The sequence below is a fragment of the Dermacentor variabilis genome, chromosome 9 (assembly GCF_050947875.1).
Source record: "Dermacentor variabilis isolate Ectoservices chromosome 9, ASM5094787v1, whole genome shotgun sequence".
Lineage (NCBI taxonomy): Eukaryota > Metazoa > Arthropoda > Arachnida > Ixodida > Ixodidae > Dermacentor > Dermacentor variabilis.
This window is the reverse complement of record NC_134576.1, coordinates 29,324,122-29,341,954: the sequence shown is the minus strand read 5'-3', so window position 1 is coordinate 29,341,954 and position 17,833 is coordinate 29,324,122. Positions and strand designations below refer to the sequence as shown.

The window sequence follows — 17,833 nt, the reverse complement described above, 5'->3', positions numbered from 1 at the left end:
AAACAACAGAGTGCAACAAGGAGAGCAAATATGAGCATCGTCTTGGAGGCTGCGGTCGAAAGAAAAAAAAGCCTCAATTACTATCGTGGAAATTCCGATGAGTTTGTTATTACTTTCTGACTAAATACAGTGCATAAAGTTCTCCATGACTAAAAAGCACAAAAACACACGGCGCTTTTCTTTGCGTGCGAATTTCTTTCAAAGGTGTCTTAGTGTGGGCAGCGCTTAGTCAAGACTCAATTAGATAGTTATTGCTTCTGTCAGGTGCTCGTAATAAACAGCCATCTTGTTATGTATGAAATGCAATCATGCTAATTGACTCAGTCAAATTGCCTTTGCCACGGATGTGCAGTGAACTTATCGCAATGTATCATTTATGTAGAAACAGACAAAACTATTTATTATTTATCCTGTACTCCACGTTGGGAATTATAGAAACTTGGAAAAATAACAAAGAGCCTCGTTTGAATTGCCTTTAAAGAGCAATAACTGTACAATTATTATTATTATTATTTGCTTTTGGGAAATGGCAACAGGGACATGTTTTATCCGCCTCGCAAGCATAAAAATTCAAATTTGAAAAAGCGAAGCACTGCTTTTTTACTCACCGGTCAACATGTCCAAAGCCTACGGCGCTAATCCGCTTTCCCGAGTAGTCTCCAAGCAGACTCTGCTCAGTTCCAGCATTGAATTTTTGTGCTAGGTAGCACATTTTTTTTCAAGCAGGCGGCCAACACCCTCGGCCAAGGGAAGGATAGAGTCAGTGCTCTGCACGCTTTCGGCCGCCGCTCGTTAAATGGAAGACAGCTCAACGGTTTCTGTAAGCACCACAGGCCCAGCAGAGCGAAAGGCAACGAGTAGTCTTTCCCGAGTAGTCTCCAAGCAGACTCTGCTCAGTTCCAGCATTGAATTTTCGTGCTAGGTAGCACATATTTTTTCAAGCGGGCGGCCAACACCTTCGGCCAAGGGAAGGAGAGAGTCAGTGCTCTGCACGCTTGCGGCCGCCGCTCGGTAAATGGAAGACAGCTCAACGGTTTCTGTAAGCACCACAGGCCCAGCAGAGCGAAAGGCAACGAGTAGTCTTTCCCGAGTAGTCTCCAAGCAGACTCTGCTCAGTTCCAGCATTGAATTTTCGTGCTAGGTAGCACATATTTTTTCAAGCGGGCGGCCAACACCTTCGGCCAAGGGAAGGAGAGAGTCAGTGCTCTGCACGCTTGCGGCCGCCGCTCGGTAAATGGAAGACAGCTCAACGGTTTCTGTAAGCACCACAGGCCCAGCAGAGCGAAAGGCAACGACGCGCCTACATGCACACAGAGATACTGCCGGCTTCTCCCTCGCCGAGGAGGGGAAGAAAGAGGCAACGCACATATAATGCTTCAATGAACGAATTGTGTGGTTTTAAGTGCCGATACCAGAATTTGTTCATGATGCACGCCATACCGAGGGACTCCGGATAAGTTTTTGACCACCATGGGATCTTTGACTTGCCCCCAAGGCGCGTGAAACCGTCGTTTTTGCGTTTTCTTAACAGTCCAGTTTGCGGGAGAGAGACAGCACTGACGAGCCTACGCATACGTGAGGGCGTCGCACGCGCCATAAGGAAGGAGGTGAGAATGCGCTCACAAGAGCTAACGTTACTTCACCTCTGTGGCCTCCTATGAGTTTTTCTATGGTTGCGGGTGGCGCGGCGCTTTTGAAACGTCTGGGCCCTTACTGTGGCTTTGGCGGCGCGACACAAATTGTTCACCACGCAGGCCAGTCATAACAGCAGCGAGACATTCTACTTGACGCAATTAGAAGAGGTGTCCCAGCTTATTGTGCAGAATGTCTGGTGTTTCCAGTAGGTCACCTGAGAATTCGAAATGAAGGACTGCGCCTTCTTGCATTTCTTAGGGACACTGAAGTGTCAGACATGGTGACAAACTGTAAACCAAGAAAGAGGCCTTACAGACGGAGAAATCGCCGGCCTCAGCTGTCAGGCTAAAACCGCCTGAAACACCACCGCTAGCACCACGACATTGTCTGCCAGCTTTGTTTTCGCCATAACGCGACGCCAAAAATAACTGCAAATTATTGCATTATTCAATAGTATTCCGATAGAAAAATATATAAACAATCCAGGTATATTTTGGCCGCCGTCGTCGCTGTTGACGTCGGTTTCGCCATGGGGCTCCATCTATATTTATGTGCTTACACATGCCCTATACGCAAGAATTGCCTGACAGCGTTGCTAAAATGAAGTCTTACGGTCATGACAAAATGTTTCTTCAGAAGTTTCAGAATGACAGCCCGTAAAAAACGCCATAAAACATGATATTCGCAGTGCCTGGCTTTTACGAGGCAACTCTCAGTGTAATAAATAAAGAAGTGCAAAACAATATGAATTATCGAACTTCAAGATAATGTAATTATTCTGGTGCGTCGTTTTAGGGGAAGCGTTCTGGTGGCTGTCGGATGTCATTACACGGCATATACGGCGTGTCAAAGCTTTTTCTGTTGCCAGAAATTCGGCGCACCCATGTATGTTGCGTCCGCATTATCCAGATTCGTGTATAGCTAGAACAGCGGCTGAAAAGTTCACGCTCTACGCTAAACTTTGCAATTGCACTCAGTGCTTCCCCCCTAGGGCGCAACTGCAAATGTTTAAAAATGTTTTACGTGTTGAAAACTTCTTAAATTTCTTTTTCGTTTTCTTTGCTAATGTGACTATCGGAAGCCTTTTCTCACTTTCAGCGAACTCCTTTACAATGAATGCGCGTCACGCATGGATGCCGTTAAAAATAAAAATAAAACATGGCTAATCAAAATATCGCAGTAAGAGCATTCAAAAATTTGTTTACTAAATTTTATATTTTGTTTTGTAAAGAAAAGTGTCCTCCAAGACATGTACAGTTCTGATGAATTTCTTGACTGACCTAAAAGAAATAAAGGAACTTACCTAAAAGGCTCAAGGAGTCCTCGGATCAAGATTTTTGCATCCGAGCACTTTGGCCACAATAACTGTGCTCTTATCCGCGTGCACGTAACGTGGCATACGAAACAAGGTATCACTGTGCTCTGCCTTAATTCCAGTTTTTCCTGGCTCTTGCTGCTAATTGCAAACTCTTTGCGAAAAATTGCACTTCTTACTTGGTGACCTGGAAAAGCCTCTCATCGTTCCAATGAGGGTTGATACATGTCAGCTGACGGGCGATGCGGTTGTGCTCCCTCATCCACAGTGTTTGCATCGATAGTATGCCAGGCTGTTGGTTGGTCCGGACGTCTCCTGTTGAGGTACAGAGTTACTCATTCACTTCACGCGAGTTACAAGAGCATAGGAACCTATAGAGTTGCATAAAGCTAAATATGAACAAAGGAGGAAACACAGGAAATGGAACCCGCAACGCGCGTTTATGGCACAGGAAACCGACGTGTTTACTCGCACACCGTAGGCTTCAAAGTTAAGCATAGCAGGAGCGGGAATACTGGTGAGAGGAATATCACAGAAAAAGTTAACAGAAACTTAAATGATAAACCCTTCAACATAGATACTATTATATAATATCGTCGCCATGTCCCGCATTATTATAATCTTGCATTAACGAATTGGTATCATATGTGCGTGATGCCATCCGATGAGCATTGTGCAAAAATTCAGGCATGGGTGCAGTATCCTAGATGAAAATGATATGATAACACGCACACCGAGTCACGAGTTCAAAAAAAAAAGAATAAAGCAAGCTAAACCAATACCGACAATAAATATGGGCGTAAGTACTAAAAGAAACACAAGACTACTCCCAACTCCCAAACAAGCAACGCAGTAGCGTGATCACGTGTCATAATACAGATATCGTTCTTGAATATGCAGCACTATCCTGAAATTGTTTGAACGCGATAGCGTTAAGGAACTCGTGTAGCAGAAAAGCCGGTGTCGTCGGCGTTGGCAGTGAGCGAAAGATGGCTGACACACAATTCATAAATAAAAACAAGTTGCAAGATACGCTGGGTGGGAATCGAAACAAGGTGTGCGGAGTATGAGACGGAGACGCTACCACTCAGCCACGAGATTTTTTCCTTTATTGCCTCGCTCGTCACAGAGTTTACGAGATCAGAAGAACAGATTAACAAGATCATAGTACCGAGAACCGTCAGCTGTTTGCTGACTTCGTCATCAGTATTTCGGAGTATGCAACAACATTTCTAATCTTGGAGCCCACTCTGGTACATATGACTGCACCTTCTGCACTACGACAAAATGGGACACCGACTCGCAAATATATTCGCGAACTGGTCTAGCGTCGATATCCGCATTGTGTACAGAACTCCGAGTTCGCCATATACTGTGCAGTCCCAGGAGCATAACCACATCGAAAGGCACATCATCGTCGCTTTCGACCGTGAGATAACGGATTGCTTGCGGACTTAATGGCAACTCTTTTTTCAAGGTTCTCTGTAAGATGTCCCAGAAGAACATTCCACCCCAGCAATCTAAAAACAAGTGCTCAATTGTCTCTCGTTCTTTGCATAACGAACAATGAGTACCCCACGGAATAATAAACCCTTTCCTTCTAATCATGTTTTAACGGGTAAGGTTCCCGTGTGCAGCTTAAAAAAAAGGTTTTAACGCCTGGTGCAACTAGCATTTTTTAACGCGTTTCAAAACAACTTTTCGTTTGCCTGCACAGTATAATTCACGGTACAATGGCACAGGAAATAGCACATCCACAAGGTCCTTGTACAGTTTACTACGTGACATTTCAGTAAAATATTGTAAAGAAAACGCACTGATAAGAAGTGTAAAGATGACAACACTTCTTTTAGATATGCCCGTACTGGTCCTTGTTCACTCACCGAAGACACAACAAACTCTGGTAGCACTTTACCCAGCCTCAGTCGAATCATAGTTCTGAGAAAGGTATCATCTGCATCTCTGAGAAAAACAAATCGACTGACGATTTGTCTCACATACACATGCACTAAACCAAGCCCACCATCACTCCCTCTTTTAAACAAATTTGTTCGGCTCGTTTTTTCCCATAGAGAGTTCCAGATAAACACCGCGAACACTCTGTGCATTTCTTGTACATTTAACCTGCTGCAATGAAAAACTTGCATTACATACCATAGCTTCCTTACGAGAAATAGGTTGCACGTCGTGGCTCATGCGAAAATCGACTTATCCCATCCTTTCCACTTTTGTGCATTTTCACGTAACACCTCTGTTTGTTTTTTCCAATAATGGTCGTTGCCAGAGTAGTACTGTAGGGGCACTCCTAAGTATTTTTTCGGTGTTTCTTGCCATTTAATGTTCAAAAACATCCTTGGTGCGACGTTCCATTCCCCATGCCAAAAACCAACGCACTTGTCTCACTTTACTGCAATACCACTTGTTTGACAGAAACTTTTAACAGCATTGGCAGTATGCATTATACTTTCATGATCAACACAGAAAATTGCAATGTCATCAGCGTAAGCAAGAAGGCTTACCTCGGCTTGATGTAATTGAAATCCTCGTATCGCGTTGCTCCTAATTACGCTTAGACAAAAGGGCTCAATATATATGCAAAAAAAGAAGCAGTGATAATGGGCACCCCTCTCTGACTGAGCGCTGTACTGGTATGTATTCATCTACTGATTATTATCAATCTCGTCGTACATGCGGCGTAAACAATCCGCACACCTTTGCCGATCACATTGCCTACATTCACGTATTCAAGTATAGATAGAGGCGGATCGTGCGGCACGCGGTCGAATGCCGTCGCAAGGTTAACTTGCAGCATAGCGACACTGAGTTGCATTGCGTCACAGCATTCAAGGATTGATCGTGCTATGTGTATGTTTGACATAATTGTACTTCCTTTCATTCCGCACGTTTGATATGGACTGACTAAATCTTTCATTACTGTCTGCAACCTGTTAGCCAATACTTTCATTATGTAATAAGATTATTTATTATAAGGCACTAGGCACAGTCTTGTCCCACTGACAGTAGGCGAACGCTGATCGCGCGCACAGCCGACACAAGAGCGCCTTCTTCGTCTTCCTCTTGACCACAATGGCCCCCGGGAGAGAAGAGGAGCCATCCTGGCGACTTACGGCGTAGGTAGGATGAGGGGGTCATAGTACGGCTTAAGTCGGTTGACATGAACCGAGTCACGCCCGCGATGCCTATGGTCGGGTGAAGGTGTCACAGGTTCGACAACATAGGTGACAGCGGAAGTACGGTCTATGACGCGGTAGGGGCCATCATAGCGTGCAAGTAGTTTGGTCGAAAGGTTAGGGCTGTGAGGCGGGACCCACAACCAAACAAGGGAACCAGTCGGGAAAACTGGTGAAAGCGCGCCACTGTCACGCCACAGCTTTTGACGACCTTGAGCAGCGGTCGTAAGGGTTCGCGCGAGCTGCCTACAGTCCTCGGCGTATTTGGCGGCTTCAGACACAGGCGTGCATTCGGAAGCGTCGGGTCGGTATGGGAGCATTGTGGCCATAGTACACGAGGGCTCTCGTCCATACAGCAGAAAAAAGGGCGAAAAGCCAGTGGTAGCTTGTGTGGCCGTATTATAGGCATACGTGACGAACGGCAAAACAGTGTCCCAGTTACTGTGATCCGAGGCGACATACATAGTCAACATGTCACCGAGTGTGCGGTTAAACCTCTCTGTCAAGCCGTTCGTTTGCGGGTGGTAGGCTGTAGACTTGCGGTGAACGATGCTGCATGCAGCGAGAAGAACTTGGATGACTTCGGACAAGAAGACACGTCCCCTGTCGCTGAGCAGTTCGCGTGGTGCGCCATGTCGAAGAACGAAGTTCCGCAAGATGAAGAACGCAACTTCGTGCGCACAGGCCGCCGGGAGTGCGGCAGTCTCGGCGTAGCGCGTCAAGTGGTCGACACCTACAATTATCCATCGGTTACCCGAGGAGCTGCAGGGAAGTGGCCCATATAGGTCTATGCCGACGCGATCGAAGGGCCGAGCCGGGCGGGGCAGCGGCTGTAGCTCACCAGGAGTGCGCTGTGGGATTTTACGCCGTTGGCACGCCGTGCAAGCGCGTACGTATTGGCGCACGAAGTGATACATGCCATGCCAGTAGAAACGCTGCCTTAGCCGAGTATACGTTTTCAGAACACCGGCGTGACCATTATGAGGAGCAGCATGAAAATAAGCGCATATGTAAGAACGCATGTGTCGTGGTATCACCAGTAGCCATTTGCGACCATCAGGCAAATAATTTCTGCGGTAAAGAACGTTGTCGCGGACATTAAAGTGAGCGGCTTGGCGACGAAGTGTTCGAGAAGAGGGTGTGGCGGATGGGTCGTGGAGGAAATTCAGCATAGTTGAAAGCAGGGGATCCTTACGCTGCTCGTCCGGCATATCAGCGACGTTGAAGGCTGACATGGATGCGAAGAGCGGAGACACTGAAGCCACATCACAAGGTAGCGGCGATCGGGAAAGCGCATCAGCGTCAGAGTGCTTTCTGCCCGATCGGTAGACAACGCGGAGTAAGCGGAGCGCCCATTGGCCTAGGCGACCAGACGGATCCTTCAACGAGGACAGCCAGCAAAGTGAATGGTGGTCGGGTCAATGTCAAAAGGGCGACCATATAGGTCTGGACGAAATTTGACGAGCGCCCAAATAATGGCCAAGCACTCCTTTTCAGTTACTGAGTAGTTGGCTTTGCCTTCTTTAAAGTGCGGCTCGCATATGCGACGACGTACTCGTCATAGCCGTCTTTCCGTTGTGCGAGGACTGCACCAAGTCCGATACCGCTGGCGTCCGTATGTACCTCTGTAGGCGCTGTGGGATCGTAGTGTCGAAGAATCGGTGGCGAAGTAAGTAGGCGACGTAGTTGCTGGAAGGCTTCGTCACAGGAAGTTGACCACGCGGAGATGCCGTTGGTAGCGGTAAGCAAATTGGTCAGTGGTGCGATGATAGTCGCAAAATTGCGCACGAAACGCCGAAAGTAAGAGAAGAGCCCTATAAAGCTGCGGAGCGCCTTAAGAGTAGTGGGCGTCGGAAACTCTGCGACCGCGCGAAGCTTGGCTGGGTCAGGAAGCAGACCGTCCTTCGATACAACGTGACCCAATATAGTTAACTTGCGAGCAGCAAAACGGCACTTTTTGATGTTAAGTTGGATGCCAGCAGAGGTAAGGCAGGTCAGTATCTCGCGCAAGCGAACGAGGTGCGTCGGGAAATCTGGCGAAAACACCACGATATCATCAAGGTAGCACAGACATGTTTTCCACTTGTCGTTGCGAAGGAAGGTGTCCATCATACGTTCGAAAGTAGCGGGCGCGTTGCAGAGCCCGAATGGCATGACGGTAAATTCGTACAAGCCATTGGGCGTAATGAAAGCTGTCTTCTCACAGTCATCTTCTGCCATCGGCACTTGCCAATAGCCGGAGCGAAGATCCAAAGATGAGAAGTACTCCGCGCCTCGACGGCGTCATCTATCCGAGGCAGCGGATAGACATCTTTACGAGTGATCTGATTGAGTCGACGGTAATCCACACAGAAGCGTATCGACCCGTCCTTCTTGCGTACTAATACTACAGGATACGCCCAAGGACTGTGGGAAGGGCGAATGACGCCACGGTGCAGCATGTCGTCGACCTGCTCGTTAATGATCTGTCGCTCGGCTGCCGACACGCGGTATGGTCGCTGGCGTAAAGGAGGATGGGCACCAGTGTGGACGCTGTGAGTGACGGTTGCCGTACGCCCCAGAGATAGTTGGTCACAGTCAAACGACGAGCGAAAAGTCTGAAGAAGCGCGAGGACTTGCTGGCAATATGGAGGCGGCAGATCGGCGTCTACGACAGATTGAAGAACGTCTGACGACGACGACAATGATGATGATGATGTGCACGGCACGGGAGAAGTGAGGGCGTCGAGTTCATAACAGGCCGTGTCGTCGGAAACATCGAGAATGTGAAGCGGGTCAAGGGGCTGAACACGACCGTGTGATTCGCCGCGCAGTAACGTCACATGGTAGTGAGACGGGTTACACACAAGCATGGAGGATAATCCAGACACAGTGGTGAGGACGGCAAATGGGAGAGGTAGGGCCTTGCGACGTAGAAAAATCGGCGACGGTGTAAAAAGTACTGTAGCGTCTGGCGCGGTAGAGCAAGAGACGGGCACAAGCACACACATGTCGGGTGGTATGTCCGTATCGGACACAATAGTGAGCTTGGAGGCTTTTTGTTCAGAGGGGTCAGGCAGCGGGGCGTCCGCAAGCGGGAAGAGCGCCACTTCGGCCCGGGCACAGTCGATGATGGCACGATGGTGAGACAAGAAGTCCCAACCGAGAATAATGTCATGTGAACATGATGACAACACGAGAAATTCAACAACATAGACAATGCCGTCGATGACCACCCTTGCAGTACATTGAGCAAGCGGGGCGATGTACTGCGCAGTCGCGGTGCTTAGAAGCATACCAGCTAACGGCGTTGTGACCTTATGGAGGCTGCGACAAAGCTTTTCGTCGATAACAGAAACTGCAGCCCCAGTATCAATAAGCGCAATTGCGGCGGTTCCTTCCACCAAAACGTCCAATAAATTGCGAGGTGACTGTGCAGGCCTCTTCATTCATGGTGGAATCGACACGGGCGCAAATATCAACGACATCCTCTATGTAACTAGTATAAGTCTCGCCGGGCTGTTGAGCGAGCTGGCGGAGGCGCTGTTCAGCACGGAGTTTTCGCAAGGCTGGGAGACCGAAGACTTCCGCGAATGCAGTTTTGAAAGCGGACCAAGTTTGCAGTTCCCGTTCGTGATTGTGGAACCAGAGGTTCACAACGTCAGCAAGGTAGAAGATCACGCTACGGAACTTCGTCGGGTCATCCCACGTGTTGTGTTCACTGACGCGCTCGTATGTAGAGAGCCAATCTTCTACGTCAGTTTCACCTGATCCGCTAAAAACAGGAGGGTCCCGCTGCCGTTGCACGGCGCCGCACATGACAGGAGCGGCAGATGCACCAAGCGGATTGGTGGGAGCGTCGTTCATAGTAGAGGCTGGAGCAGCTGTTCAAGTTCGGCAGCGAAGCTCCAGTGTGAGGTCGGGGAGTGCAGCACCTTCCACCAAATGTAATAAGATTATTTATTACAAGGCACTAGGCACAGTCTAGTCGCACTGACAGTAGGCGAACGCTGATCGCGCGCACAGCAGACACAAAAGCGCCTTCTTCGGCTTCCTCTTCACCACAATTAATATATTATAGTCTATATTTCTCAGGATAATCGGTCTATACGATGTGACATTATGTAATTTGATTGGGTCTTCAGTTTTTGGTATTAGGACCGTGTGTGCTGACAAAAAGGACGGCGGTAGATGTTTGTTCGGGTAAGCCTCGTTGTATACTTCAGTCAAAACAGGCGCGATAACACCCGTACACCGCCTCTGGACAAGAACGGCACCGAGAGCGGCGCTGCTGCGCCGGCGTTGAGAGCGCCGCATGCGAAGCAAAATTCTATTAGCGGGTGGTACCCCTCTCCCACCTCTCGTTCGCACCGCCTTGATTGCCTCCTGCACTGCGCGTGTTTGGGCACGTTTCGTGCGGCGCGCGGTGTGTGCCTACGTGTGCGCGCGTGGACATTTCATTCGAAGGGTGTAGTACAGTCTGTTTCACATTTAGGGGAAAACTCGGAGCGCATTGCATCGCGATGCGGCGAGCGCTTGAGTCAGGCGGCGGCAGCAGCTCGCGCAGGTGCTCGAGGGGCGGGATCTTGAACGGCGTCGTCTGCTACGGCGACGCGCGCTGGCCGCATTTGTCGGGAAGCGTTCTACTGTCAGTTGCAGGGCGCCGATCTCATCGTTACTGCGTGAAATGAGCCAGTATGTTTTACTAAGCGTTGTGCGACGCCCACTGATACGCCTCGAAGGTAAGTTCATCGCTGCAGGGCAGTCATAGATGACGTACTGATTCCATACATTCTTGACGGCCCGTTTCTGGAAGACGACTATATATTCTAACGCGATAGGTGGCCGATCCGCACTGCTCGTGTTGTGCAAGATCTGCTGGAAGAGCAGCGCGCAGTCACTCTCTTGGAGTGGCCGCCTCGATCCCCGGGCGCCAACATCATTTAAAATGTCTGGGGCTCGTTGAAAGTATCGCTGCCGCACCATCCCCTCTATCAGTCGCCCGCGGATAGGGTTCGATCCACCATCGTCAGCGACTGAGACGTGCTGCGAATGAACACATCCCTGATCAAGTCATTTTACACTTCACTGCCTTCCAGGATGAGCGCTGTCATCGTTGCCGCTGGGGACATGACGAGATACTAACTGAAGTTCCGAGCGTGACGTGTCCAATTCCCCGCCGGCGAGCAGGGTCTGTCAGGTGCCGCGAATGATTGTCGAAAAAAATCACTTCCAGCTCATTGTCTTAACCTAAACCTTTCCTTTAATCGTATCCGTTTGTTTTATCGTGTTCGACCCCCACAGTTATCATTGTTGAGTGCTTTGTTTTCCTTTCGAGTCAAACAAAAACTGAGCACGTTGCGCGCACATCTTAGTGCGTCTTGTCGCTGCTTATTACGGTAGCACACACAGTGAAGAAATACGTGCACGCGCTCAGTACCCCGGCCATTCGAAAGAACAAACGAATCATGCTGTCAAAAGAAGTTTGTGGAACTCCTTTATCGCCGATGAAGGTTCAGAGTTTGGCGAGGCACAACGTTTAGTAAAGAATATCAGCTCACTTCCCGCAGTTCCGATGAAATCGGTGCACTGCCCCTGGCAGTAGCACGCTTCCCGACAATGCGGCCAACGCGCGCCGCCGTAGCAGACGACGCAGATCACGACTCCGCCTCTCGAGCGTCTGCGGCTGCTCGAGCTGCTGCCGCCGCACGACTCAATTCCTTGCCGCATCGCGATGCAATACGTTCCGAGTTTTCCCTTAAGTGTTAAACAGACTGTACATGCTTCTATTTGCCTTTAAGAAGATGGGTACGCTTGACGTATATTTTTATGGCTGCAATGCGGCGAAAGGGCAGCGTCTGCTTAACCATGTAAGTGACGCTGAGCAGGTAATTGGAAACGACATCGTATGTGCCGCCGGAAAAATCGTCAGTATGTGCCGCCGGAAAAAGTCATTTTTGCAGTTTCTCACAATATGTTTGCTACAAATCTGTGTTGCCTCTGATGGCGACAACGGACATCCATCGACACTGTGCGGAAATAAACAAAATATATCGCTGCATAGCACAAGTACGACATGCGCACACAACTTTAACTAGTACGTCCCCTACAATATGGAATATAGACAGCAATGTAGACAGCTTGGCCATTTTTTAACAGTGCTCAAGAGATGGAAGTTGAAAGTATTAGTAATCATTCCTGCTTCACCAATGCCGACGCGACCAAGACGCGGGCGCGTATCGTCCAGTAACTCGATCGATCGGTGCAGTGGTGAAGCGGGAACGAACTCCGGTCATGTTCAATGCATCGTGCACATATTCAATTTCTCGGGACGCGTGAGCTTCGGCCATTGCTAGCGCATACAACAGAAGTGGTTTTCATTCTTGGGCAGCGCACACACAAACGAAACACGAGAAAGAAGACAGGACAAGCGCTCGTCGAACAACTTAGTTTTTATATGAATAAAAGGATTATGTACCGAGTAATTATTAAATTCATCTGGGTTACATATAAAAACCGTCATACACTCAGGAGTGATCAATGAACGAGGTCGCTTCGTTTGCCAGTTGTTTACTTCGCTCGGCGCACCGCAGTAATCCATGTCTGTCGTCTGCATTTTTCGTACCATTTTCTTGTGAATCGGCAGAATTTCACTGGTGGAATGAACCCTTTCGTATTTACATTGCTGTCGTGACAGTTAACAACACAATAATAATTTCCGGTCATCCGAAGAGGCGCCGTCGCGAACACGAGACGTTTCGCGCGCAGCGCGAACTGAACGCGCGCGCGACCGTGAAGGGAAGCGGCGGCGGAAGCCTACACCCGTTGGAGATGAAATCGTTCCGCCAGGGGAGAAACGAGCGCTGGCGTCTAGGATGAAACTTGGCGTGCGGTCGTCTCTAGTGAATGCGGTGTTGACTTAAATACGTGCCGTATAAAGTTATACTGCGGTGCATATCGGTAATTATGGGCATGTAAATTACAGAAGTCACAGTTAAATGCGTTGCGAAGTACGTTTCCGCTAAATTTCTTCTGCGCTTGGCGCGTACGCAGAGCCCTCTTGCGGCAAACACGGAAGACCCCCTCCTCGCTATGTACGGCGCTGCCCCCACAGGTGGTGCGCCACTCGCACGCGCGACGCGGTTCCTCTTTCTGCTCAGAGCGCGATTCTTAGATGCAGCGACCGATGCGGGACGCCTCTAACGTGATTGCTGCGCCGTAGCGCGTCTGGTGGGAAAGCACCCCTTGCGATGTGTGCCGTGTTGCTGCCGATGAGTCATGCGTCTGCGTGGTGCTCCTAAGCGAGATAGAGGGCGATCCAATCTAGGCGTCAGCCCCATGATCGCGTCCGCCTTCATGGCGCGTGGAGGCCCGGCTGTCCGTGCCGATCACGACGTTTGGCTCGCGTAGATCGTTTCTCACTCCGAGGCACCGAGTTCTATGGTTTGTTCCGCTTGCTCAGGCGCACGTTTCGTCTTTGTGTGACTCAAGAGCATGCCGAGCGAATGAGTGGGCGTTGCGAACGGGGTGCGATGACGCTATCGTATTTCCCTCATGAAGGCGAAGCTTAGGCGTCCTCCAATTTTTTTAGGAACCAGTGACACCGATGTATGAAGTACGAAAGATTACAAATAGGAAATCAATGTCTACAGTGTTTATTTATTTATTTATTTAATCATTTATTATACCTTCAAAGCCCGAATGCGTTATAGAAGAGAGTGGAACGAAATACAGAGGATGTGCTGATAACAGTGTATAATATTAAAAAAATAGGAACTGCGGATTAACAAAAGTATTGTTCAATAGTAGTTCTAAAAGCAGATCTATCGGTTAAGTTAACAATTGAGGCTGGCAGATGATTCCATTCGTCAGTAGTTTTAGGAATAAATCAATAAAAAAATAGGTTCGTGCGACAGTGTGGAACGCTAAACTTATGGTGATGGTCAGTACGAGATGACACGTAGCAGGTTCGGACAAAAGTTCACTTTTTAATTCCGGATTGTATTAATAAATTTTATGCAACAGTGCTAAGCGTGCTAACTTCCTACAGGATGAGAGGAGAGGGAGGTTTCAAGTAGCCTTCATAGATGTTACGCTTGATGTCCGAGAATAGGCAGCAAGAACGAAAAGTGCGCAACGATTTTGTATAGATTCTATTGCATTTGTTAAGTAATATAAGCCAGGGTCCTAGACAGAAGAGGCATGTTCAACTTTAGGACGTATTAGCGTTTTGTACAGCAGTAACTTTAAGTTAGTGGCTGCCATAGAGAAATTTCGACCGAGGTAACCAAGCGTGCGGTTAGCATTGTTAGTGATGTGGTTTTGTGTTTGCCAGAAAAAATTAAATGTTACGAGGACGCATAAGTATTTATACGAAGTGACTTCTTGAAGTGCAGAGTTCATCAAGTGATAGTCGGATAGGTTAGACGAAGCAGTATTGCGGGAAATCCTCATTAGTTGCCACTTTTGGCTGTTAAGTCGCATTTTCCAAGTGTCGCATCAGTTAGTTACCATGTCTAGATCAGATTGTAGCTTTAAAGTGTCAAAAATTGATGATATTACTCTGTAAATGATACAATCGTCTGCAAATAACCTTTTGGAGCGCGCTACAGAGTTAGGCAAATCATTAATATAAATGAAAAAAAGCAACAGTCCGAGAACAGAAACTTGCGTCACCCCGGAACTGACAGTACAAGGCGACGATTCAAAATTGTTAGCTGAGACACGTTGTGTTCTACAGGATAATAAGTTTTCAATTCATGAGATAATATTACGGTCAATGTTGAGGGTATTTCATTTTAGACAAGGTAATTGGTGAGAGACGAGATCAAATGCTTTAGAAAAGTCTAAGAAGATGGTGTCAATGTGAAATCCATTATTCAACGCGGCAGAGATTTCATCTGTAAATGAAATAAGTTGAGTATCACAGGAAAACGATTTACGGAACCCATGCTGACGAGATGAAAAAAAAAAAGTCGACTTGTTTCTAGGAAATTGAGGAGATCAGAGTACATTATATGCTCTAGAATTTTGCAAGGCACATTTGTTAGAGAAATCGGCTTGTAATTTAAAGGTGAATGCACTTCGCCAGACTTCAATATTGGAACCGCCTTGCCGACTTTAAGATCCTTTGGTAATGAGCACGACAGGGCAGACTGCGCAACAATGTTGCACAAAATTATTCTTTTTTCTTCTCACTCTAGTCGGCATAAGCTGGTGATTATACCAACTATTAACTGAGACCTGTCCATCAACTATTCAAACTTACATATAAGCATGGTACCCTGCCCCGCAACATTGTGAACGTTCCCGCTGTGGAATAAAATGTTCAAGGTTTGCAGAAACTTATTAGATTTCATCGTTCATAAAGTTAACCAGATGGCATAAAGGATTATGCCAACTTAGACATGACACGCAAATGCATATGTTTAGCCGGATTTACTACGTTTGGACGATACGATGAATGGCTGCACATGACTGCTGTGATGCCAGCATGTGGCTTTGTGGAGTAGCACCCTGCTGTATTTTTGACCATGCCAGTCGAGGAACGCATAAAACGGGGGGCCACTAGAGGGCACCTCTTTGCATAGATCGATAGATCTTATGAGCGTCCCCTTAGGAAAGGGGTGGTGGGTTGCACCGCCAAGCTCCTGTTAATATAGCTCTTTCTTCTTTTTTCTTCTCACTAAAAACACATTCAACATCAACAGTGAACAGTATTTGACAGCACGAAAAGGTAGAACGCTGCGGAAAAGCAAATGTAATACTTTTCAAATTATTATTATTATTATTATTATTTGATTTGAACACATATACACATATATACAGTTAACAGGAAAGGGAAGGCGAGGAGCAGGCTGGCAACTGCCACCGGAAGGGGCACAACGCCTGCCTACTCTTCTGAAGGGAGGTGACAGCAACACAGAAATGGAAGATAGGAAGGAAGGGAGGAAGGAGGAAAGGAAGAGCAACAGGACAAATCTAAAGTCTAAAGTAGAACACATTACACTAGCACGTTGTTCCGCCGAGTTTCGACTCTGCAGCCGGAATTAAAGTGACGCCGCATCGAACAGCCTCCACAATTATCAATCACATCCATGGCTAGTTTGCTACGCGGCTAATTGTGCGCTCCACGGTGAGACGCCAAGTATAGCTGCACGCAATCACCGTTTCACTGGTAGTCGGTTCACAATATACACTACAAGGTGTTTGAACCCGCCACTTCCCATCTTCGAAGGAAGAAGCGTTAGGACACAGTACAGATCACACACAGTAGGGCCGGTCACTGAAGGTCACGCTACTACAGAATGTTGAACGTTCACGCTACAAACGTGAACCTAAGTTAGTTAGCTCTAGAAAGGTTAGTAGGGCGCGATGGGCCTGATCACGTTTAGATGCACAACCACTGGGGTATAAGCATTCCTCGAGTGTCGCACACCGCAGGCCAAGCAGGTGATAGTTTCTCACTAGCGACATGCGCTGCGCACTGAAAGCGGGACACGCAAATATAAGGTGCTGAAGTGTCTCGTAGCAGCCACCAGACGCACAGAATGGACTTGCCACACGCCCTTGTCTGTATAAACGTTCGTGCACGTTCACGCAACCAACCCTCAGCTTGCGCAGTTGTGCTCTAGCGCGACGAGGCAAGCCTCGACCACGAACACGGGGCGGGAACGTTCCATTTGCGACACGCTGATCTGGATGCTGCTTAAGTAGGTGGCGACGTATCAGGAGACGAGCGTCATCAAGCTTGCACAGAATTTCTGGGCAGTCACAGTTGTTATGAGCGCAACTTGAAGCGAGCCGATCAGCTTCTTCATTTCCGGCGATTCTTACGTGTGAAGGTATCCATTGAGCGACGACAGATACCTCACGTGATGTAATTTTGCTCGCAGAGTCAGTAATGCTGCGCACAAGTGGGCAATCAAGCTCACTGCGTTGTAACCTGCTAAGGGCAGCACGGGAGTCCGTAAAGATGACAACTTTCGATGAAGTTAACTCCCCTTGCACGTATTTCAATGCAACATTAATCGCTGCTAGTTCTGCAGTTGTTGACGAAGCTGGATGAGGTATTTGAAATATACGTCGTACTTTAGTTGAAGGGCAGAAAAAAGCTGCAGAGGCGCCTTGACCGTCGTTGTGTACAGATGCATCTGTGAAAACTTGAAGATAATCTAGAAACTTTTCGAACATGTGAGACTGAGCCAATTGGAATATTGCCGAAACAGCCATATGAGACTTTTTGTGCATGTCAGGGATTGTGAGGTAAATGGGAAGTACGTGTTTCGTGATACCTTTTGGAGGCGGAGACGTATCTGAAGCAGCATGTTCAGAAATGGTAGTGATATTCATAAATAAAGCCGCCATTTTTCCCATTCGAGATAACGGGCGGTTAATGAGACGATCAAGGAGCGATTGACCATTTGATGCGCGGTGCAGACGCTCAATATGATACAGAGCTCTCTGATCTGCTTGCAGCCTCAGGGGTAACTGATGCGCTTCAGTGAGTAATGCAATAGATTGCGCCTCACGAGGTAATCCAAGCATTAGTCGAAGGGCAACGCGATGATCTCGCTCCAGTTGGGCCATCAAACTATGTGGTATGTTCAAAATTGGTAATGCGCACAGCATGCCTGAGAGTACAGATGACTGGTACACCTGAAGAGCCGTTGTTTCGTCGCAGCCAGCACCTCGAGCAGTGAAGGCGGCCACA

At 48.0% G+C, this 17,833-nt stretch overlaps 1 protein-coding gene across 1 annotated transcript in view; it reads right to left on the bottom strand.

Annotated features, from left to right (window-relative positions):
• The window catches only part of LOC142558283 (peroxidase-like), a 112,100-nt gene that overhangs the window by 52,847 nt on the left and 41,420 nt on the right, over window positions 1-17,833 (bottom strand). The window contains exon 4 of the mRNA XM_075670437.1: window positions 3,130-3,265. Within this exon, the coding sequence (XP_075526552.1) occupies window positions 3,130-3,265 (136 nt within the window). The remainder of the gene's footprint in view (window positions 1-3,129; window positions 3,266-17,833) is intronic.